This window comes from Dicentrarchus labrax, unplaced genomic scaffold, assembly GCF_905237075.1.
Source record: "Dicentrarchus labrax unplaced genomic scaffold, dlabrax2021, whole genome shotgun sequence".
Classification (NCBI taxonomy): Eukaryota; Metazoa; Chordata; class Actinopteri; family Moronidae; genus Dicentrarchus; species Dicentrarchus labrax.
The window spans coordinates 33591132-33615451 of NW_026136711.1; the positions used below are offsets into that span (position 1 = coordinate 33591132).

At 41.1% G+C, this 24320-nt stretch overlaps 2 protein-coding genes across 3 annotated transcripts in view; one reads left to right on the top strand and one right to left on the bottom strand.

Annotated features, from left to right (window-relative positions):
- The window catches only part of ripor3 (RIPOR family member 3), a 61317-nt gene extending 42831 nt beyond the window's left edge, over positions 1-18486 (top strand). The window contains exons 8-25 of the mRNA XM_051415629.1: positions 1705-1768; positions 1862-1905; positions 2312-2437; positions 2533-2678; positions 4434-4560; positions 5195-5355; positions 6128-6391; positions 6896-6992; positions 7795-8052; positions 8175-8320; positions 8406-8571; positions 10195-10324; positions 10419-10583; positions 11144-11308; positions 12719-12921; positions 13450-13533; positions 13699-13789; positions 14222-18486. Coding sequence (XP_051271589.1) covers positions 1705-1768; positions 1862-1905; positions 2312-2437; positions 2533-2678; positions 4434-4560; positions 5195-5355; positions 6128-6391; positions 6896-6992; positions 7795-8052; positions 8175-8320; positions 8406-8571; positions 10195-10324; positions 10419-10583; positions 11144-11308; positions 12719-12921; positions 13450-13533; positions 13699-13789; positions 14222-14322 — 2538 coding nt within the window. The 3' untranslated portion in view covers positions 14323-18486. The remainder of the gene's footprint in view (positions 1-1704; positions 1769-1861; positions 1906-2311; positions 2438-2532; positions 2679-4433; positions 4561-5194; positions 5356-6127; positions 6392-6895; positions 6993-7794; positions 8053-8174; positions 8321-8405; positions 8572-10194; positions 10325-10418; positions 10584-11143; positions 11309-12718; positions 12922-13449; positions 13534-13698; positions 13790-14221) is intronic.
- Positions 18487-19541: 1055 nt separating this feature from the next.
- Positions 19542-23501, bottom strand: blcap (bladder cancer associated protein). 2 transcript variants are annotated; one of them, XM_051415658.1, is made up of 2 exons: positions 23347-23501; positions 19542-21495 (listed from the first exon to the last, which is right to left on the bottom strand). In XM_051415658.1, exon 2 carries the CDS (start codon positions 21303-21305, stop codon positions 21042-21044), a length of 264 nt encoding a protein of 87 aa, XP_051271618.1. In that variant the 5' UTR covers positions 21306-21495; positions 23347-23501; the 3' UTR covers positions 19542-21041. The 2 variants fall into 2 exon arrangements, with proteins under 2 accessions (XP_051271618.1, XP_051271619.1); XM_051415659.1 differs by having other exon boundaries at positions 19542-21519; positions 23347-23500.
- Positions 23502-24320: the final 819 nt, after the last annotated feature.

The window sequence follows — 24320 nt, forward strand, 5'->3', positions numbered from 1 at the left end:
CTTCTGAATGATACTGAAACATTTGTTAGGTTTAATGAACCTGCTGTTTTTACCACCTCTGTTTGAATGTAGCGTGACTCCGTATTCAGACAGGGGCATATTAAGGTGTTACAACCTCTTCAAGAGCCATAAATTGCCCACTTGGTTCCCAGTTTTGGCCTCTAGCGAGTTGGGGTTGGTCGGCAGTGTGTGACCAACAGCTGTGACCTCCTGAAACATCGGCCCACACGGGGGGCACCAGACTGCTCCACATGCTGCTTCATCTGCGGCTCTTTGTACTAAACCCAAGTTCTCTGTCGGGACTCTGTTACTAAGATACATTTTATTTGTTTTGGTAGAATAATTATTTTCTTTACTTCAGCATCAAATGACCTGTCAACAGTAGATAAGTCTTTTGCATAAATATGAAGACTCTGATTTCATAAGAATAATGTTTGTCTTGGGTTCTTAAAAGTTTCTTATAATGAGAATTTGAAAGGTTTTTTACCCCGGGAGACCAGCATTTTATTATTTTATTCTCTTGTCCCATTGTATGTGGTTCTAAAATAGATTACAATAACAAAGTTAGCATTCCTGTCAACCTGCACAATGCACAATTTGTACTGTAAAATCATAGAAAATAAAAATGGCTGTTTAGTCCACTGCTAAGAAATCCTCCAAAAAACCCAAACAGCAGTGAGTCTGCAACCTGTCCAGAGAATGAATGAACCTCTGTTTGTCCTTTATTTAAACAAATCATCTCACTGACATCAAATCTCCTTTTCAAGGGAGCACATGAGAACTTTATATACAGTGTGAGCGAGGACAAAAACACAGAAAACCACAACAAACACACAATTTGCATGCACAGAACGGTTGTTACACAGAAAGAATTAAAAGCTGCATTCAGACTCTCTTTGTAACTCTTGCCATTTCTGAGGAGCTCAGTATTTAAAGTTCTTTTTCCAAGTTCTTTTTGTGTAGAGTTCAAATGTGACTTGACATTATAAGTAGATGTGATCAGAAAGAGATAATCTGGCAGTTGAGCTTTATAGATACATAGTTTAAACTGCAGCTTTCTCCAGTTGGCTAAAGATTTTATATATTTTAGAACCAACTTATCACCTGTGATAAAGCAGTGTACTGTGATACAGAGTGAAGAGGCTTTAAGGAAGAGGCTGCACATATATAACATTACCATAATAGAGACTAAACTCATGTTTAAGGCCAAAACTGAGAACCAAGTGGCCAATTTATGAGTCTTGAAGTGGTTGTAACACCTAAATATGCCCATTCATATTCTAATAGAGTCAAGCAGGTGGTAAATGCATCAACACTATGTTCGTGGAAACTAAACGTATGTTTACAGATGACACATTACATGAATAGTTTCCTCTATCTGTCATTTGGGTTTGAGTATGCTCAGTTTTAATGGAGGGAAAGTATTAGAAGGTGTCTCTTTCCCCTCACAAGAAGCCAGTGAGGTGGTAAAAAGCCAAAGAAATTTGTTACCAAATATCTGCTGCACTAAAACAGAACTGTGAATCCAATGTCAATGTTCTGTGGATGACCCAATGTTTGACCTCACTTTGGATAGACAATATGTGAAAAGTGTTACAGCAAAAGTTATCTGTTAACAAAAATAAGACCCGCCAAAGGCACCCCGCTGGAGATTTATTTACTTTTTCTAAAATTCCACTCTTACCCAATTTCTCCTCTCTGCAGGACATGTCAGTTATGGAAGGAGAGCTAGAAATCCTCCTCGGAGAGCTACAAATCAAAATGAAAGGTACACACACATACACAGAGAGTCCCAGAGCAGTTTAAAGGTTATCAGTGACAAGCTATCTTCCAACTATTGAACATGTGTTTCTACTTGCAGGTCTGATCGGCTTCGCTCGACTCTGCCCCGGAGACCAATACGAGGTGAGTTTCTCCATTTAAAGATTGATATCAGAAAATGAGAAGATGCATCAACATGGAATCTGTGCATGAATAGAGACAGAGACACATTTTTCCACTATTAAGTCGGAAGACTATCAGAAAACTAGAGAAAATCTGCAAAAAAATCAGTTTTTGGAAAGAGAAATAGAACAGTTGTCAGTCCTATATGTGTAACTCCCTCCACCTCCACTGTACTACTTAATAAGTCTCATCGACATGTATCCTGTCAATAAATACATTTTAAATCAGGAAAATGTGTTTTTGAGCAGATTGGATGAACTGACCCTTTAAACTTAAAGGACCAGGGTCTAACAGGAGTCATTTTCACACAGCGAAGTTGAGTTATGGTGGTTTGTGATGTCATGTCTTAATAATGTCACGTGACTAGGTGGTGGTGCGGTTGGGACGCCAGCGATGGAGGATCAGAGGGAGAATCGAATCGGACGACACACAGTCCTGGGATGAAGAGGAGATGGTCTTCCTCCCGCACATACACCACAACTTCGAGATCAAGGTTTCCAACATGCACACACACCAGAGGAGAGCTGCCGTGTCGTCCGTCTTTATAAATGTCGATGGTCTCTCACCAATTAAAATCTCTTCCTTCAGGTGACGGAGGCGAAGGGTTTGGGTTGGCTGCTGGTCGGCATGGTGACGTGTGCGAGCGCAGACTTCTTTGTGGCGAAGCCGCAGCTGATGTTGGTGGACATCACGGAGCTGGGAACCATCAAACTGCAGCTGGAAGTCACCTGGAAGTACGGACACACACACACACACACACACACACACACACACACACACACAGGAATGTCCTCTGTACTTGTCCTGATATAAAAAATAACAGACAGGCGGCAACGCAGTGATGTAAAGCTCAGCAGCATTTCCCAGGATTTGTAGTGGTGGTGATGAGTGGTGAGGAGTGAAATCCGAGACATTCCCAAAAAGGAAAGTAGAATAATTGGATGATATGAAGGGGGAATAGGTGTGGACAGCCAGGCAAGGAAATTCAATTTGTAGTATATGAGCACGTTTTTCTCTGAACTTTTGTCTTGACCTCAGGAGCGTGGCCCCTCGCTCCGTCCTGGGGAGATATCGAGTGATGATTCATATGAATGACAAGTGCAGCTGGTGCACAAACTCATCAGATATCTTCCTCTCATAAGACAAAGGGAGACTGAAGAGTTGACAGAGAGAACCATTACTGTTGGAGGACAGACAGACAACCTTTTTTACTCGTTTTGCTTTTTCCGTGATTTCATTCTTTTCTGAAATCTCAAACAGCTTCCTTCCTGTATTTTAACCATACGTTCGCAGCAGTAAAACAAGGCCAAACGACATGCAACATGACATAAACAACAACAAATGATGCGTTAGATTGTTATACAGTCACATCCAGCTGTCCAACAGAATCTGTTGTTGTTGTTGTTTTCTTCATTCTCTGTCTCCTCCGTACCTCTAACCTGAGCCAGCTGTCGCTGAGCGGCTCATTGAATACAGAGTGTACATCGCTCACACACACACACACACACACACACACACACACACACACACACACTGTGCCCTTGCACCATGACAGATCACATTTCAGGGTTTTAGAGGCGCCAGGTGGAGGACGTTTCATGGATTTTCCCCGGACACGCACAAGGCTGACAAACTCACACACTCACAAGACTAAAGACTCATGTGGCCGTACACGCACACACACACACACACACACACACACACACACACACACACACACACACACACACACACAATTCTCTGTTGAGCCTCTAAATGAATCACATTTCAGTGATTTCCATCAGTGTTTCTGCTACGTATAAACTGTTATACCTATATGGAAAAATAGATAAATATAACTGTGGGCAGCGATAGAAGAAGGAAATTTGCTGGCTGACTTTAGAAAATGTCAGCGGAAAAAAATTCACAAATAAAAGTCTGCGGCTGCACTGTAAAGACCTCAGGTGTGAATGTCTGCAACCGATGAATATAAAACAGGATGTTGCTGATGAAGAGCAGACAGCCTCCCACGAAGGTGAAGTCAAAGGCTCCCAAAAGATCAAAATGCCAATTTAACCGCTATAATTACTCTGTGTAAATAAAATGAATCTGCAAATAGATTGAGTGAGCTCAGGGGCCGTTCAGATTACACTGATGTGATCAATGAAAGCATAAAATGTTTAAAATTTACAGTCATTGACTGAATAAGTTTCATATTTTGTCACATATGTGGTATGCACACACAATACTGTCAGGATTTCTACAAAGTGAGGAAAGATACAGGAAAAGACCGTCTGGAAAAAGAATAAAAACTTTGGAAAAGTCTGGAAACTGAGACAAGCTGCAAACATTAAAGATCAGTAATATTCCTGGTTTATTATCAAAGGGATGAAATGTATGGAAATCGTGTTAACATTCAGTACATTTATATGTGTGTGTGTGTGTGTGTGTGTGTGTGTGTGTGTGTGTATTCTGTGAGTCTAAATGTTTGTGTGTGTTTGCACCTGCAGTCCATTTGACAGCACTGAGAAGATGAGGCCGCTGTCTGTCAGCAGGCAGTCGGTGACCAGCAGAAAGAGTTCAGTTTACAGCTGGACGGCTCCAAGCACCCCATCCTTCACCGAGAAGTACTTCATAGTGAGTGTACAGGGCGCACACGAGCAGTCATAACCAAAACATATATGACCACAACCTTTACCCTACAGAGCATTAAGATTAAACCAAGTCTAAACCCTAAAAATGTAAAGATTTGTTGTGGGGCTTTTAATTTGGAGCTTCCTTAAGACATTTATCTGTCCCCTTACACTCTTCAAGTAGAGCTTTATCAGCCACAACATAGTAGTAGTAGTAGAAAGTATTGCTGAAGCACAAACACTGAGTAAAAAGACAGTATATTCAGAACATTTACAAGTGTGTAAATGTTTAACAACCGAGGAACAAAGAAAAGTGAGTAAAGAGCCTTTAAATTAAACACTTTAAAAGTTGTGACCGTTTATTTTTTTATGTAAAAAAATGAATTTTCTGCTGTAGTCTGTTATTTCACAAATTATGTAGCTCATATTAGGATTCAGTCATAATATTATGGCAGGGCTGTTGTATTAGACTGTGTATGAGATGTACATAATAAAGTGGTAATATAGTGTGTATAAATTATGTCGTCAAATGATAACCCTGAATGCCTCACCGAGCATTTAACTGAGACTCATATGAGTCAGTCTACAGAGTCTGACATTGAAGTTGATGTGTGTGTCTTCTCCCTCCTCTCCTGCAGTCGATGGTGCGTGAGCTGCAAGATCAGGAGGGTTCCCTCCCGTCTCTGGTGTCTAAAAGTCGACACAACAGAGGAGGCGTGTCTCTGCTCAGCTACCTGTCCAACCCGTCACACACCGCCATCGCCCCGAACCACAGCCCTCAAAGCCCCTACAACCTCAGGTATCTAACTATACAGTGACTACAGAGATAATATCTATTAATGAACAGATTTTTGGCTTATTACCCATAAAATGAAGCCATGTCCAGATTACAGATTATGGCTTTAATGTGGAGTTCGAAAGGATTTTTAGAGCCTGAACAGGTGAAAGTAGTTGCAAATAACAATTTTTAACATAATTTAACATCATCGTGTATTTCTTTCTTATTCCTTTTATCATCTTTTGACTGCTCGGCATAATCTCTGGAGCCCATGCAGGTCCTCGACCTCCATGTTTGGGACCTCTTTACAATCTTACAGATCAATATCTCTGTGGGTCCAATAAAGAGATCTCTGATAACTGAAGTACAGTACAGCAAAGACTCAAACATACATCAATGCTATATTTGAATGAACCCATTAATAACTAATAGCTGTGTTTAGTACACTAAGGAAAAGCCCCACAGATTTAGTTTCTGTTAGAGGGGGAAACTGTCAGGACAAGTGGCTGCAAATGAGAAAATATACATTTTTAATTTGTAATTTTCTAATATTTATCATGCATTTTTTAATCTAAATTATCAAACAATATGGAGATCTGAAATTCCTGGGGAAAAAACTACCCCTAGTGACGAACAATTAGAAAAAGTATATGTGGATTTGTGTCAGCTCAGCTTGAACTTTAAGTGCTGGAAAGGAAATTATACAATTCCACTGCGGACATTAATGGGTTAAAACTCTGTCAGCAGAGATTTGTGTGTATTTTATGTTTCACTGTAATTTCATGCTCCACAGTCTCAAGCGGACGCACAGCTACCCCTCCAGCCACAGTCAAGGCACCAGTCTGGGAGGAAGCCAGACTCAGCTGTCCCTCGGGGAGGAAGGATCCCTGGAGGTCTCTGCAGAGGAGAGGGAGAGGAGGAAGAGGATGGACGAGAAGGATGGAGAGGAGGAGGAGGAGGAGGAGGAGGAGGAAGAGGAGAGGGAGTGGGGAAGTGTGTTAGATACTCGCTCCACACCAGCGGAGAGTAAAATGGGTTCCCTACTGGCTCTACAGATGTGAGCATGAACTCAAGAGCAAATCATGTTTAATTCCTTTTAATAGAGCTTTTTCACAGCAATCATTTTGACATGAACTAGTAGGGTAAACAGTGTTTACTGTACTATTATATTACTTTGACCTGGAAACAAATGTTGTCAAAATGTATGGCTTCCATTGGATGGCAAAATAACAATAACAATAATGATAAACACGACTGCAGACAGTTTGTCCATCATGTCCTCTGTTCAGGTTTGTCTAGAGCTTCACCTTCATGTATTTAATTATTCAACGTATTGTATTTCTTTAAAGCAGCTGTAATCGATTTATATTCATAATAAATGACCAACCAACGGAGAATTATCAGCTCAACCTGCAGCTTTCCTCAGCTTTACCAAGCTTTATATTGAGTTTCAGCTTAGTTTACCATATTCATTCTATGTATCACCATGCTAAATGCTGTAATAATAATACTAATAATAATAATACTGCAAACAAATAAAGATGATATTTGTGTAATACAGGTCCAGCACTCCTGACATCCTCAGAAAGAACACAGCTGGAGAACCAGAACCTGAGACCCACAGTGGAGCCCTGGGACCGGACACTGTCGGTGTTCAGGTGAAAAAACAACTTGAATCCAAACACATTTGGTTAAATTCAACACTGCATTGAAATCCTGGTGCAAATGAGAATAGAGAGAGTTAGAGAGACGTCTAACTGATGTCAGAGACACTTTAATGTGTGTACAGTAAGTTCACACAGTCTCAGCTCTCAGAGTCGGCACAGCTCAGCCCTAACTACTCCTCCTGTCCTTGCTTTCAGTTTTTATTCACAGTTTTTAGTTATTTACATGCAAGTTTAAAAGTGTTTTGGTGGCCCGTGTTCACTGATGTCACTTTTTAATGCCTAATAAGACAATAACATACCAACATTTTCTGGTCTAACAATATCTAATAATAGTGTAGCTTCAGATTTTAATAGATTTTGTATCTGGCACAATTTAAAATGTATCTACTGTCTTCATTGGGATTTTAATTGATGATGAGATTGTTTACAACTAGAGGGACTATTTTCTTAGTTTGGTCGACCTTCTTATCTCTTCAGCACTTCTTGTTTTCTCTCTGTTTCTCACTTCAGTTTTTGCCTCAATACCTCTTTTTCAAACAACTTTATCTGTCAAGTTTAAGTCAGATTTGATTTATGTACTAAAAATCACAATTTGCATTTACAATCTGTACAACATTCATCACCCACTGTCCTTTTAACCCTTTTAATAGGTAAAAAACCTATGTCCGAATATTGATGATACAATTACTGATACATAAAGCTCATAATGTAAAATAAAAGTGGATCCAGGAGGAGGAGCTTGGCATCTCTCCTTTATTTGCCTTGTTTTAAACTTCCCCCATGTTTGTTCCAGAACTCTCCAGAATGTCAGTCATATTCTGCCCCTGCCTCACCCGCTGCTCAGCCCCCCGCCGTAACCCCTTCCTCACCCACGACCGCGGCTCCGGCCCCGGGGAGGCCGGGGGTGAGCGGTGCCCAGCGCAGGGCCCAGGCCATCAGGCTGGGAGCTCTGATCGCAGAGCTGGAGAAGATGTTACAGAACCAGAGCTGCTCTGAGAAGGAGCTGAGAACCCTGGACCACCAGATACTGCACCTGGCGACCATACTGAAGGTACCTGTTAGTACCTACACACACACACACACACACACACACACACACACACACACACACACACACTGTAAGCAAACATACTGTGTGTGATCTTTACGCCCTACACCGCGTTCTCCCCCCAGAACGACCTCTCCCTGTTGAGAAGCTCATCATCAGAGGAGACTCTGGCTGTGGAGGAAGTCCTGGGCAGCTTTGACTTCCTCTCACATGACTTCAATGCAGATGATGACACTTCCTGTTTGGGCAGCCTGAGACTGAAGGACAGTGGGTGAGTTCACAGAAGAGAATCATTTATAAAAAACACTGACTTCATGTGAAACAACTCATCTCTCCTTTTTGTCTTTACCCATCAGCATCAGTTCTTTCCAGCAGAGCACTCGCAGGAGTCTCGGCCTCTTCTCCCAGAACAGCCAATCAGCTTCTGAGGAAGAGCTGGTCATCGCCCCTCTGACTTCTGGGAACTGGGGTCTTGACCAGGCTATCGAGACTCACCTGGATATATGCTGCATCCTGCTACAGGTGAAGTTGTGTGTTGTATTTTTGAATGAACAAAAAAGGGGATTATAAAAGAAATAAGACTTTGCAGAGAGCTAGACGAATCCAATCGCAGGTTGAGGTGTAATCCAGAGAAATAAAGTAATAACAACAACAAGAGTCATCAGTAGCTGTATCATGTTGTGTGTCCTATAGTTTTGGGGTTATGAGAGGGGGTCTTCCACTCAGAAAAGGGCTTTCGCCTTCAAAGTACTGATGGTTTTTCAGATATGCAGGTAAATAATTAATAAAAGGTGACCCAACCTTCAGAAACAGCTCATGTTTTCTTTTTAAGACAACCTGTAACCTTTTCCTAGAGGAGGATATTAAAAATCTCTCTGTACCAGAGGAAGCCTTTGATCCAATTATGAAAGATGCATCTTCCCAGCAACTAAAAGAAGTTTGTAGTGTGATGCAGAGAGATGCAGTTCCCTGGGCACACCATTTATTATTTTAAATATCCCACGAATAACCTTGAAATAAATATCAAGAACCTGGAGATTAGTTTACATCACAATCCTGGCCTCCTTTCAGATTCTGGCTGAGAATGTGAATTGCGCTGCTGATTTTGCTCTGATATGCTCCAAAAATCTGCCAAAGACGAGTAGTGGACACGGACAGCCTGCCTACTCGGATCTATGGTACATTTTGTGCATCTGTGGACCAGCTGTAGACGCAGACGAGTCCCACACATGCACATTTCTCACTCACTGAATGAACAAGCATCAGTTCATAAAAGTGGAAGCCGACAGGAACAGAGTGCCACTGTGAGGAGGAAGAACAAAGCCCATCTAATCTCAGCTATAACCGATAACTGCTCACAAGACTTAAATAGCTTCATTGACCGTCCTCTTATATAAAAGGTATAGACGCTGTTACTTTACATATTCTTTAAAACATTTTGTATGTTGCGATTTAAGTTGCAAATGATACATTCATCTATCAATAATAATAATAATTAAATTCAGTAAAATTTTATTTGTATAGCGCCAATTCATAACAGAAGTTATCTCAGGACACTTTTCAAATAGAGCAGGTCTAGACCGAACTCCTTAATACCATAGATCCATCAGTCCTATTCTTCAAAATATATACAGGCCTGTGTCCTCCTTTGAATAAGTTCAGTAAATTATGTGTTAATTATTTCCCAGATGTAGAAATACAGGAAATTAATTTTTTAAAAAGGACACCTCGTTTTATTGTGTCCATGTACAACCTCTTAAACCAAAGTTACATCTTTTGATCACAGGACAAAGAAGATTCTAAAAACTGTGGATTACATTTAACTTTTTTTTTAAATTCACATCCAATACAACTATTTCAAATATTCTCACTTTCTACAATATCTACGCATTGGAGAAGATGAGTCTTCTGCATGAAAGTCAGACGTCCACCTCTCTGCATTAAGACTCACTACTTCCTGCATTTGCTCTGGTTGTTAATATTTAATGTAAATGAGAAGCATCCTATGCTATAGGTACATAATCCCTAGGATTAGTCACAGCATGCAGGAACCACTAGATGGCAGCACAAGCAGATTATTAGGAATCTGTGTCCACCCTCAAACTGTTTGTTAGAATCTAACAAGTGAACATAACGTTTCCTCAGATGATAACAACGACCGACTTCAGCCCGTCCAGGAGGGAGCTGCTGGAGGAAATGGCTCTGCAGGCTGAAGTCCTGGATAGAGTCAGCTGTCTGCTGTTAGAGAAGAACGACAACATCTCAGCCAGAGACAGTAAGTGGAAGATCTGCCTGTCTGTCTTTAAGAGAATCTACCATTAACATAACATACAAGGCATGATTGTACATCCTCCTCTCTTTACCTTCAGTCCTCCCGAAGGCCCAGAGAACGAGGGATGTGCTGTTGTTCTGGGAGGAGTGTGTGAACGACAGCAGCTCTCCTTTCTGTTGCCGCTCTGACAGTTTCTCCAGGACGCTGAAGAAACGTTACACACACAAGGTGAAGGCCAAACAGCCGGGCCAGTCAGAAAAAGGTACAAAGTCCAAAAGCACTTCATTACAAAGTTATATAGACCACACTGACTGTGGGTTTGACAATGTTTTATAAGTTTTAAATGTTGGCCGAACATTTCAGTTGGAACAAATGATTGAAAATTAAATCTGTTTTGTCTTTTCGTTTTCTGGCGGGTGGAAGTTTTTCACTGGCTGGCAGATCAATATTCAACAATCTGAGAAATGTTGTGATAATACAATTGTAAATAATTCATTAATTTCAAAATCATATTTACAGGTTTGCATCAATATTCATTTATGGACATATTTGCTGTATTTCGGTGGTTAGCTTGCAATAAGTCTTTGTTAAAATCAAAGTCAAACTAAATGGAGGCCAAAGAATAAAGGCAACTCAGTAGGTTGATAACCTCCACTGTATGTACTGTTTGTTTTTCAAATTCTCTGCCGAGAGGAAAAATTCACCAACACACAATTAAATGCAAACAGAAACTCAAAGTGCTAAATGTGGTTTTATAAGTATCTCAGGCATTAATAGCTGCTGGCTCCTGCACGCTGAAACCTTTTTCTCCATCCTCTGCAGTGTTTTCTCAGCTCCTGCAGCAGCTCCAGACGGCCTGTCGGACGGTGCCCAGCCTTCGGCCCGTCTGCAGCCCGGAGAGAGTCACCCTCTTCCAGTTCTCTGTGTATCTGAAACGCTGGAGCTTCCAGGAGCTGGGAGAGCACATCTTACGCCTCTCCAAAGAAGGTATAACTATCATTTTTAAAACTCTACCATCCGTTCATCCAGTTACAAAAAAAAACACACACAAAGTGAAATCCATCCATTCAGATTGCTTTGGTTTTTCTGTTTCAAGGTTTTCAGATTCTGAGATTTATTGCTCCACCCAAATACAATTATTGGGGTGGAGAATGGAATTTGGTTTGTGGTGTTTAAATAAAATAAAACAAATCAGCAGCAACATCTTTCTCCAGTGTCTGCAGTTTTCATAGGAACTGTTCACTCTGAGGTATTAATACTACAAGGTTCACATACGAAGTTCCATTCATCTTTATTGAATTGAATCTTATGTGTTGTGTATTGAGATGTGTGTGTGTGTGTGTGTGTGTGTGTGTGTGTGTGTGTGTGTGTGTGTGTGTGTGTGTGTGTGTGTATGTGTGTGTATTGGAGGAAGGGTATGCTGTTATAGTTCCACCAGAGAGCTTTAGGATCTGAAAACGTTCCAGAAATTCCAGATTGCTAAAGGCATCTGAACCATCTGTCAACTTTACTGCACACCAAACAAACTGGGCGTGTGTGTGTGTGTGTGTGTGTGTGTGTGTGTGTGTGTGTGTGTGTGGGCTTGTTTTACTATATTAGTGGGATCCAAAAACTGGGAACCCACTATACTTGTGAGATCCAACAGCTTCGTGGGAACCACAATGCTAGACCCCACAAGTTTGAGTTAGGGTGGGAGGTTTGAGACTTGGTTTTAGGGTTAGACACTTAGCTGTGATGGATAGAAAGACACAAAAATGCATCCTTCCTTCTTCTCTTCTCTTCCCTCCCCTGCTCTCGCCTCCTCTCCTTCTTCATGTGGCTATAGTATGTTGATGACTGCTGCAATAAACATTTGGTTTGCATAGCACGACACGTCTAAAACAACAACTTGTTTCTGTGCTTCATTCAGTCTGGGATAAAGTCTGAAATGAAACGTGGCATTTGTTTCAACTTTAAACACCAGGTGGGCGGAGTTTACAGCCAAAGTAAGAAAGATATTGTTGAATTTGCTTTTCTGAGCTGGAAAAATGGACATTATGCTTCAAATCCTAGAACATTAAAGACATCTCAAGGCTGTTAATGAGCTGCACAGAGATGAGGATAGAAATGAGAATGAAGAGGACAATATTTAACAGTTTAACCTTCAGTATTAATAATTTTTTTGCATTTACCTCAGCAAGGATTTTTTCAGGTTTTCTATTTCTAAAGTGAATATGTAAATTATAACACTTGACCTGTTTCCAAGGTCAAGAATGAACTTTGAACCTTAGTATTTAAAAGCCAACATTGACGAGACTTCCTATAACAACTGCTCCAACTTCATCTGAAAACCCACAGCTATTAAACCGAACAAATTAGATGTATTATTCATGCGCTATGGTCTCTGGTGGGTTTCAGAGTACATCCTGTCAGCCCTGAGGAGTCCCAAGAGGAGGCGTGCTTTAAATAAACTGAGGGGGCGGTGCATCACGGAGCTCCTCCCACTGGGATGCACCCTGCGGACTCTGGCCGCCCTGCAGATCGACTCCAACCACAAAGTCTGCAAAGCTGCAGCCAACTGTCTGTGCAGAGCCGCAGGCTGCAAGGCCTTCAGGAGCAAGGTACATCAAACAGTCCCCGTCAAATTGATTTCAAGGGGAATCCAACATATATAAAGATGGACGACTCCACTTCCTCCCACTGTACAAAGATTAAGCCAGAATATCCCGGGTTAGGGCCGCTGCCATATACCGCATTCGGAGCCAGTAGTGATTGGGGTTGGCGCCACAATATGGAGATCCCGACCGTATGCTGGGCTCAGCTCTCAATAATAATGTAAAAAGCCTTTTTACAGCCTCAGATATTAATAAAAACCAAACTTATCAGAACCAGCGTGATCAGAACTACCTAGAATGGCAGAAACCATCTTTGGGAAAATGTTATTTTTTGATCTGTAATTAGATGTTTTAGTTTGGCTCGTCTAACAAGACCTATACTGCAGTCAGCCACCAGGGGGCGATCCAGATGTTTTGGCTTCACTTTTGGAGAGCTGTCATGTTGTCCATCTTTATATATATCACAGTCAAATAAATGCAATGATGCAGCTCCTACAGTGGCACAAATAACAACACCATTACCTTCTCCTCCAGGCGGTAGTTTACTACACGGAGAGTTTGAAAAGCACTGATGTTCTGATCCAACAAGGTTCCTGTCTGGCTCTTAAATGCCTCAGGGTGAGCAACACACATTACACAAACTCTCAGCAAACACAGCAACACTCACAGAAATACAGTTTCCAGCACTGTTTGGTACATTTTAAAGTGTCTACTGTGTGTGTGTGTGTGTGTGTGTGTGTGTGTGTGTGTGTGTGTGTGTGTGTGTGTGTGTGTGTTTGCCAGGCGACGGAGAGCGTGGACCACATAGCAGATTTGTGGAGATCAGCAGATGAAGATCTTCGCAGCGCTGCCAGAGAGACTGTCCTCTCCTTTGGTACAATCATGAATTATTCTTCATTCATTTGTATTTAATTATATTTTATTTTATAAAATGTTCCGACCCGATCTCAAAGATTGGTATCGGGCCGATAAAGGCATTTTTTTAACTGATCGGTATCGACTATGTTGAGCTTTATTGACCCGAGCAGATCTTTTGTTTGACTCCAGCTGTCATGCAGCTGTTTTTTAACTCACAAACAGTGAAGCCATCTTCAGCTCTCTCCGCTGTCTGCCTCTCCGCTCTGTGTTACTGTAGGAGAGAGCTATTGTCAAGCATGTACATTGGATTGATTTTAAATTACTTTAATGTGCTTGAAGTGTGCGCTGTGCACCACATCACATTATATCGGATATGAAATGACTTGGATCGGATCGGGAGCTTAACAAACTTTGGGACCTCCGTATTTATAACACTTTCTCTCTGCAGGTAAAAAGGGCTACCTAGCCTTCCAGAGGATGGACCAGCTGTACACTGAGATGGAGGAGGAGGCCTATCAGAACCAAGAGACTGAGATTACCTTCCTATAGGAAACAAATGTGGGCCTAAAACAGGCCGATGCTCTCTTTCTTTTTTCTTTTTGTTTCTGATGAGCCCCGACATGAAGAGTCTCAATGATCCTGACAGTCAGAGTGAGAGGCGACATTTAAACAAAGCTTGTGTCTGAGCTGGATAAAGTTTATGAGGCGTCGTACTTTCTGATTTTGTTTGAAGAAACTTGTGGCACCTTCGTGGCAAACAGAAGAAGTGACTTTACTTGGAACGTGAATTTATTTTGTTCAGTTGTAGTTTTGTTTAAAGATGAAGAAGTTCTGTCCTCGTTATTTAACCTGCTAAGATTTTTTTTTTGTGAAGCTTTAAGATTATTTCTGCTTTTCCAGTGTTGGGACTTATTTTCAGGTCAGGTCATGGTTGTTGTTTTTTGGGGAAAATGAAGGAGAAATTTACTATTATTCCACATAATGTCAGAAATGTGTAATTAAGAGGCATAATGAGCTAAAATCCAAAATATCCTGTGAATATTAAACCCTGAAGGGACCAAATAAATCCCTAATAACAGCCCCAAACAGTGCCCCTACTGCCTGTGAGAGGAACCTCACACAGAACCATAAATCTACGTGTGGCAGGCTGCTTTTTCTCTCTGAGTTCTACTTAAGTCCCTTGTTTTCATGAGCTGTTGGGCGCTTCGTAGCAGGAACATAAAATGGCTCCTGAAATGTTTCCACAAACAGGAGCTGTGACATTCAGGGACGCCAAAGGATTATAGTACAAACAACGCTGGCAGGCAGCCAAACAGCATTTAAGAGGTTTTACTCTGCTCTCCTAAATCTGCTCTTTCTGTCAGTGAGTTTGCTGCTTTGCTGAGGATATGTGCTGATGAGTGTGTGTAGTCATGTGAGCGACATATGTGCATTGATTTAGCTTGAAGGAGGTGATCCTGGGTGTGTCATTAGCAGTGTAATTACTGCTTGATAAAGAGTAACTAATGCATGACTCATTAGGATTTAATGCATAAATTAATGCAGGATATGTCAAGAAATCTTGCCTTGAAATATAGTCCCTGTCAGTTTATGTGATTAGTTAAAGGTTAAATACACGAAATTCCCTTTCCACTGGACGTTGCACTAAAGCACCAGCATCTCAGACCCAAACAATGGGACAGAAATTAAATAAAACTCACCAAAACCATCTTTGTTAGTCTTTCCAACAATCACCGACGCTGCTTTGGTTGAAATAAACTCTCAATTTACAGCGTTAGATGTGAAAATATTCATGAAAAGAGCTGCGACGTAAGCTGATGTTAATCCTGCGGCCATGAAAGTATGTCCACTTAAAGATCTGATCAAGTCATCAGTTCATCAATTAATGTTGGAATCCAGTTACCAGAAGTGCAATTAACTGTGGTTTTCATTGTGAATCTGCCATTTATTTCCTCAGTTTATCGTTTGTTTTATCTATAAAATGTTTTAAAATTGTTTAAGAATATATTTTTAGTTTCCCGGAGCTCAAGGTGATGTCTTCAGTGTATCGTTTTGTTCAATCGACAGTCCAAAACCCAAAGATATTCAGTTTACAGTCATAATAAAACAGAAAAAAACTGTAAATCCTCACATTGAACGAGCTTGAAGCAAATTCTTTGGCATTTCTGCTTTATTTGATTATAGTTTCCTGTTAATTTTCTGTTGATATGTGAAGCCGTTCATTACTGGTAGTCTCAAACAAACATCTATATGTTGCTGCTCGACCCAAACAGCCTTTACTCATGTCGTATTTACAACCAGTGGACAGCACATGAGAGAGAGAGAGGTTTGCAATATGTTTGTCTGTGTAACTCAGCCAGCATGTAAATAAATGTATATTTAATATAATCACATAAATTCAAAGTGAATACATCATTAGTTCACACAGTAAATCATTATGAGTCATGCATTGTTGTTTTGAAGGCTTGTTACCAAATTGCCCTTCATCATTATCACTGTGTTGTATCGTCACTGAGACGCAGGCTGGTGCTGCCCCCTGCTGGCTGTTTCAGTGAACTGAGGTTTGGGAAGGGCCCTGACCTGAGGATGCTTTCGCTCGCCACAGAATAGATTTGGCTGTGGTTGAACTGCCCTGCAACCTCTCTGACTGGATGATTTAAGGAATGTCTGGAAGGTCACTCGAGTGGCGTGAGAAGAAGACGTTAGTCATATTTCTTAATGTGCAAATCAAAGAAAGTTATACAGTCAGTTTTGGGTTTTTCCCCTAAACCTTGCATCATGTTAAGGGAAGGTTTTGTTTTAAGAAATACCAGAAGATCATCAAATCTGATCATTCCTCTCAAGATATTCTCAGATATAAAGCAGGGAATTAAACGTTCTCAGCATACCAAAGCTCTCATGTTGGAAACCACATCTTGAATCAATTCAACCGCACCATTAAAATCTCACAGGGGATGTTATAATGTAGAACAGCATGGGAAGACACTGTTGGTCCTCTTTTTTAAAAAAAATAATAATCTGATGCAGAGTCAGATTAGCTCCCAAAAAATGTTCAGAATATAAAGAAGAACCAGAGTTTGGACTCGACTGTTGGCCCCCTCCTGCAGGACCAGATGGTCCCGGAGATAAACACAGTAATATATCAGAAGAGATCATCAGAAGTCGTGTTAGTAGGCATTTTTAACCATATTATCTTTAGATTTATTAGATTTGACTTGGTCAACTGAGACTACAGTAGTTCTGCTGGTGGTTTTCCAGCTGCTGTTGTTGTTGTTGTTGTTGACGGAAGGAAAAGATGTGTTAAAGAGGCCATATTATGCTTTTTGGGGGTTTTCTCTCAGTGCATGTAAAAGGTCAGAAATGTGACAAAAGTCCACGCCAAAGGGAGAAACGTCTCCCACAGAAAACACTGCTCCTGCACCGCCTCAGCCTTTGTATTCAACCTTTTCCTCCATCATGCTATTACATCACATTGTAACAGGCACCACCTTTAGGTCAGTGGTTCCCAACCTTGTTCCTTAAAGGACCCCTCTTCTATCATTGAGTTAACTGTCGTCCCCTCATTATGTGACATGCATTGAATATGACATGAAATATCTATAAATTATAACAATAACAGAAGAGAACAATGGATAAACTGTACAATGAACCAGAATAGTGAACACAATAACTGCAGTAAACAATGTTTCTTTAAACAATCATAAAGACTTAATAAGCTACTTCTTTGACAAACGCTTGCCCGTTGTTTTATTAGCTCTAATGCAGGATGAGGCTGTTTACCAGAGAGTAAAGACTTTGAATGTGGCTTATGTTCAGGCAGGTCTTCAAAGTTTAGATCTTAAATAATAAACTAAACTTTAAAAATAACATTTTCATTTATTTTTCTTCACAGAAATTAACTAAATGCTGAGATAAAGTCCCACTGTGTATATTTTAAAAGTTTCCGTACACCCCTTTAAAATCAAGAAGGCCTCGCGATCCCCTGTGATGGTTTCGCACTAGTGGTGGTCCTGGGAACCACTGGGCGAGGTGACGGTCCAGTCCCGCCCACTGAAACCCAGTGAATCTATACGATGGTCGTTCCCCGCTCAGAGGTTATGGGAGCTGACCAATCAGAGCAGACTAAGCTTCTCGGGAAAGGCTCTTTAGTCACAGCAGTTCTTGGAGCTAAATGCTAAAATCAGCACACTAACATGCTGTGTGTCAGAGGATCACTAAATTCAGCAGGAACAGGAATGTACTGAATCCCACAGCGACCCCGTCCAGCAGTTACTGAATGATTCCCTTTGTTTCCTGCAGGTTTTACAAGTTTATCACCTGCAAGGAATTCACATGACTACAAACACTCGTTGCCTGTGACCACCTCCTCCTAAAGAGCGTGCATGTGTTTGTTGTTTGTCCATAATTACCATTTTTTAGAGAGCAGGTTGAGTCAAAGCGTTCTCCGCAGGCAGATGAAGACCCTGTTCAAAGTGACACACCTCATTTAGGCCTCACGGCTCATCATTTTGTCCCACTTATGCATCAAACTGTGGTTTTAACAATTGTATATTATTGTAACTGGATGTATATTGCTTACAGAAATGTGTGTTATTGAGACTTTATTTTGCATTTAATACTTTAAAAGAAAGGAAGTGTTTCTCTTCTGCGAGCATTAAAAGGACTCAGTGCTCGGATTCATTGGAAACAGACTATAATAAATGTTAAAATATATTTGCATCATGGAGTGAAGATACATCTAAAAAAAATCAGTAAGATTTTCTCATTTCAACTGGAGATAGCACGTTGTAGCCTTCTTTATTTTATTTCTACATATTTGTTCATCAAAGATTAAATCCTCTTCTAGAAACAAACATTTTTATCCAGTTACAGAAGTTAAAGAGTCACAATTCAAAGGCAGCCCAGATACATTTAAAATACAGTAAATAAAAAGGATTAAATGATTGGAGCATCTGGGAATCAATGAACTAATAAAACTTTAAGGCTTATAATATAACAATATTGTGGTGGAACTGATTAGATTAAGTTTAGATTTTATAAATAAAACTGAAAGAGTTTGTCTCGGCTGCGAGTTAACGCCGATGTTGAGCCGTAGTTTCAATAAATGATTCACTCGTGTTTTATAAACTCCGGGGACTTTCTCAGCTGTTCCAGGAGGATGAGAAATATCAATTAGGAGGCGAACGACGACGTGAAACTCTGTGGGGAAACGGGAGCAGGTTCTTGGCTCGGCTTGCTCTTCAGTTGCATCATCGTCTGACACTCACACCCAGCTCCAGTTTCCTACTGTTTGTTTAACCTGTTTTACTCCTGCTGCTGATATCCTGATACCATTTATACTCCTTTAAAAAGCTCCAGTGTGACATTTAGGAGGATCTGCTGGCAGAAATGGAATATAATATTCTATAAAGGAATCGTTGTGTTTTTCTAACCTGAGGTAACGAAACACAACCCTTCATTACATCTTATCAGAGACGATAATGAGACACATTCCCGGCGTTAGGGCTCCAAAAAGAAAACATGAAGACACGGAGACGTCACAGAGGTCGGTGTTTCTGCCTGTCCTGAGATCCTGGTTAAAATATTAATCTCAAAAACACTCAAAAAGTTGTTTTTTCAGGTGATTAAACATGAAAACTATTAATAATATATAACATTTCTGCCAATTAACCCTAAACAATAAGACAAAACTCTCACTTTCTAATCCCAATAATCTTCAGAATACCTTTTTATACGCTCGATAGAAACACAGAGCTACACAGTTTGAACACGTTGAGAGGAAAAACTTTATTTAAATTAAAACCAAAGCAATAATGTAGCAGTGAGCATGTTGAACACTGCGACAGGAGCCACACACACACACACACACACCCACACACACATATAGGTACACAGTATAAACACCTTAGCCTGTGTCTGACAGCTAAAAATAACACTTACAGCAGCGATACACAAGGGAACTTTCTGATTAACAAACGTATTGTCAGTGGAGATTTGACACCATTTGACCATCTACTGTTACGTTACCTTGTGTATCTCCACATATTTACGCTCATCAGCATGTCATGATCACAAAGAAATACACACCTATCGCACCTAACACAAAAATGTTCTCACACACTCACACTCACACACACACACACACACACACATACATCCAGATTATTCTACCCTTTGGAAACTTTCAGCATTTTGTTTTAATGAATTAAAATGTGTGTCTGAACTTGAAAAAACGGCAACCCATGCACAAGAAAAACAAACAAAACAGCAAGAAAAAGAAACAAAAAAAGTTCCCATGTTGGGTCCGGCGGTGGGGGGACGTTCACGCCGAGGAAGACGAGGAGAGGGGGGCAGCTGCAGAGCACAGTGGGGTAATAACGGGACAGTTTCTCAGCATTATTACACCTTCTGGAGGGAGGGTGTGTTTGTGTGTGGCGCTGCGGTGAAGGAGGAGTTATTCACAGCGTAAGTTATTGATTGTCCAGTGCCGGTGTACGGAGCCAACGGGGGGGGGGTGTCGTCAGGTTGGACTGTGAGCGGTAACGTTTCTCCTCCTTTCTCCAGGTGAGCGGGGGGACAAACATATCAAGATGCCTTCCCTCTTTTAACACTACGCGGCGTACAAAGTTCGTCAACAACTGCGGCGGTCGAGGAGAGAAGCAAGCGCGGCTGCTCTGCGTCCAGCTCTCGGTGGCGGTCGCGGGAATTTTGGCAGTTTGAGGTGGAGAGTGTCTTCGTTCTGAAAAGATAATCGAACGGGGGGTTTTTTTGGGGGAGAAAGTGGCGTCTCTCTAAACGAGCCAGAGGGCCAGAAAGGAACCAGAATACTGAAACACGGTGGTCACTTTAGGTTGACGTCTCATCTTTTCATTCAAATGTTGGAATGAAAGTTGCTAAAATTGAAATTCTTCTTTCCTCCAACTCCACACATCTCCGACTCCCAGCATTCCCCTCCTTCCCTTCCTGTTACATAAAATACACATAATGTCTCCCCCCTCCTGTAATTCAAGTCTATCTTACGGTACAGCATGGCAAATCGGCCCCCCCGCCCCACCCCCCCATAATCCTCTGGCTCTTCTCCTCCTTAACACCGCCTTTGGCCTGGCACTCTCTGTATTAGCGGTACTCCCATCCAGCAGTCCTTTAACACCGCCTCTACACCTCTCTCCCACCCCCAAAGTGTAGTCTTACAGCATGGCAGTATCACTCCCCCAGCAATGCCTCCTCACCCTTAGTGCCCCTCCCCCACTTTCCCCCCTTCTTCTCTCCTAGGTCCCGACAATCGCTGGGTCGTGGGCGGCGTCCGGCAGCGCTGCGTCCTGGCAGTGGTAGAGGAAGCAGTTGCCCCAGCAACTATAGCAGATGAGGAAGAGGGCAGCCAGGAAGACCAAGGCACAGATGGTGCAGGGCTTCCTCTCCAGCAGGAAGCTGAGCAGGTAGAAGCCCATGAACATGGAGTGGTTGAACCACAGCGCTGGGTTCAGCGGCTTGGGGATGAGCAGCACAGGGAGGAGCCACTGTAGGCAATACATGGTCTCTGTTTCTATGAAGGGGCTTTGGCTGGGACTGTTCAATCCAGGAGGATGTGGTGCAGACTCGGTGCTGGAAGGGGGGGGGTCGAGGGGGGAGAACAGACCTTAGCAGATGGAAAGATGTGGGAGGGTCGTCCTATCCGACACAGCTGGGATGATGGAGGAAGAACAGGATGTCGTCAGGTCGTCCCTGGAGACAGCAGAGGGGAAAAGTCTGAAGATTTCAAATCCAAAACAAAGTTCGGTTAAACAAAAAGCTGCAATTAACAATAACTAATCAATTAATCTGCCTATTATTTTATATCAGTTAACTGTTTGGTCTATTTGAAAACAGAAAACAGTGAAAATCCTCATAACTAACACTAATCCATCTCTTTTAGAGCTACTTAATCCATACAATCCTGTTCCCATGCAACAGAGCTTAAACAATCATTTGATTAATTGATCTTTATCGATAGTCAGAAGATTAATCAGTAACTGGAACAACCTCCTTGAGGAAACATGACAGAATGAGTCAGTGACTTCTTTCAAACGTACCTTTATTGTTTCTGTTCGGGGGTTTTGTTTTTATTTGGTTTGTTTGATTCTTTTATTGCTGTGTTTCTTAGATGTTTTGTGTGTTGTTCACTTCTTTATGTGACGCACTCTGTAACTTTCTGATAAGTCATATATAAAGAAAGATATTATATATTATTGATAATCATTCAAGTCATTTTTAAGCAAAACAAGACCCACATTTTGGACATATAAAGTTAAATTTGGCTTTTTTTTTTTACCATTTTCTGATAAATAATTGAGAAAACAATCCCTAGATTAACCAATTAATACTAATTATTGTTAGTTGCACCTGTATCACTATAGCAAGATATATTTAAATGAATAAACAACCTTACACAATACCTCACAGCATCAAAAAGTCCATTTAAACCCAATCTTTTACAACCATCACTCACATAACTTTGATGCTAAATTTGCATTAATACTATAATTAAGATATTTCATTACTGCAGATGTGGAAGAGACCTCACATGTGTGGATATTAAACTCTGTAATATATATTAAACTCTGTAATATATATTCTCTGTAGAGTAAACAGGTCAAAAAGGTCTGAAGTGGTATATTTATAGACTCTTCCATTAACAGGATAAGATTTCAGATGTGTAACATTACAGACGAATGAGTGAAGGCCTTTCTCTCTCACACAATAACAGGGCTGTGACTAATGAGAGGGCCCGGCCCATGATAATGACTTTTAAAAACACTTTTAGTTAACTATTTACAGAGTTAACTTTCCTTATAAAAGAGGGCACACATTATTGACTTTACTGAATGAGACACAAAGAAACACTAAACTGGAGTTAAAACGTGCAGTTCGTTTACATTAAAGCTGGTTTTAACAAGAAGACGGGTTAGTTAGGGTGTAGTTGTTTGTTTAGGTAGGTTAAGGTCACTGACTAACAGGGAATTTAAGCCCTGTTCTCCAGTGTGCAGACAACAAGCGCAAAACCAAACTCCATTTAAAAAACTACTAATTTAATATCTTCAGGCCTGGAAGTGGAAACCAAATGCACCCAGAGACATCGCTTTCACTGAATGTAGAGCCCTGTAGAGGTAGTCATTATTTCGGCATACTGCAAGAACACCAAACTTTATTTTTTGTGGGGTAATTTTAACAAAATGGTCACGTAGAGGAAGCAATGGCAGTGGGCGGTAACGTTAGCAAGCAGCGTCTAAAAGTAGATCTTAAACTGAATCAAAGAGCTCATTCAAAGTGTCCGACAACATATTTCACCTTAGAGTGGAGGCATGGGAGTAAAGCTATAAGTAAAGTCACTGTAAAGCTCACTGTAAAGCTCCTCACTGTAAAGCTCCAGGCTGGAACATACTTTACAAGCTAACTAGCCACCTAGCTTAGGTTAGCTTGTAAAAAACAAAAGACTGAGGATTGAATTTGTTTCATTGGCGCGAATAAAGCCGCAGTTTCTCAGAGCGAGGCTGTTTCTGCGTCCTCGGGACTGCGTACAAACAGAGCTCAACCAACCTGACATGTTTGGGGCTCATTCTCAGCACAGACCGACCGACCACCGACCGACACCGACACCGACACCGTCTGTCCCGACAACCGACTGCGTACGGAGCTAACGGACGAGCTAACGAGCGTTAGCGGTAGCTCAACGGACCCCTGCTGCAAAGAGGTTTTGGACGCCTGTGATCTGCCTGAATATTATTATTATTATTATTATTATTATTATTATTTTATGATTAACACTTTATTGGTTGTTCAGAGAATTTAAAACATGCAAGACATATCCATCAGAAAAATGAAGCAAGTACAAATACAATAAAACAGAATGAAAGGAAGACATAGACAAAAATTAAACTCAAAATACATTTTATAAAATAAAAACAAAATAAAAAAGACAGTGATGCACAGAGAGCTTTACTATAGGTAGTCCTGTTTTCTAGTTAAATGCAACCTATTGCACAATAAAGAGCAGCCAGCTGACCGAGACAGGTGTGCCTCAGAGATAGTGCTGGTGCAGAGGAGGCTTCCCATTCTTTGACCAGAAGTTTCGGGCCTCACATGAGGACAGTCTGGGTCCAGTTAGAAAGTGGAGGGGTCAAACAGACTAGGGGTGAACCTGCCTGAATACATTTAACGGGTCTTGTTTCTGAATTGTTATATTGACTCACTCTCTCTTTCTCTCTCTTTACTCCGGTTTCAGTAACTAATTCTCAAACTAAACTGTCCAGAATTTTGAGGAAATGATGAAATTAAAATATATTCAGGGCCAGTTTTTAACCACATCTTTAGAAGTAACCAATGTGCTTGTGGTGAAGAACCACAGGTAAGTTGAGGAAGTTCATCCTCCTGCACCTGGACTCCTCAGGAACCTCTGTCAGAATCCTGTTTGCTGACTTTAGCTCTGCCTTTAACACCTTCAGCTGAGTCTGCCTGACTCCACCAGCAACTCAATTCAACTCCAGGCTGCGTCCTTCTCGCTGTACACCAAC

What these genes read in the sequence shown, in the direction of transcription:
- blcap (XM_051415658.1), bottom strand. Translation starts at nt 21,305, where the DNA reads ATGTATTGCCTACAGTGGCTCCTCCCTGTGCTGCTCATCCCCAAGCCG.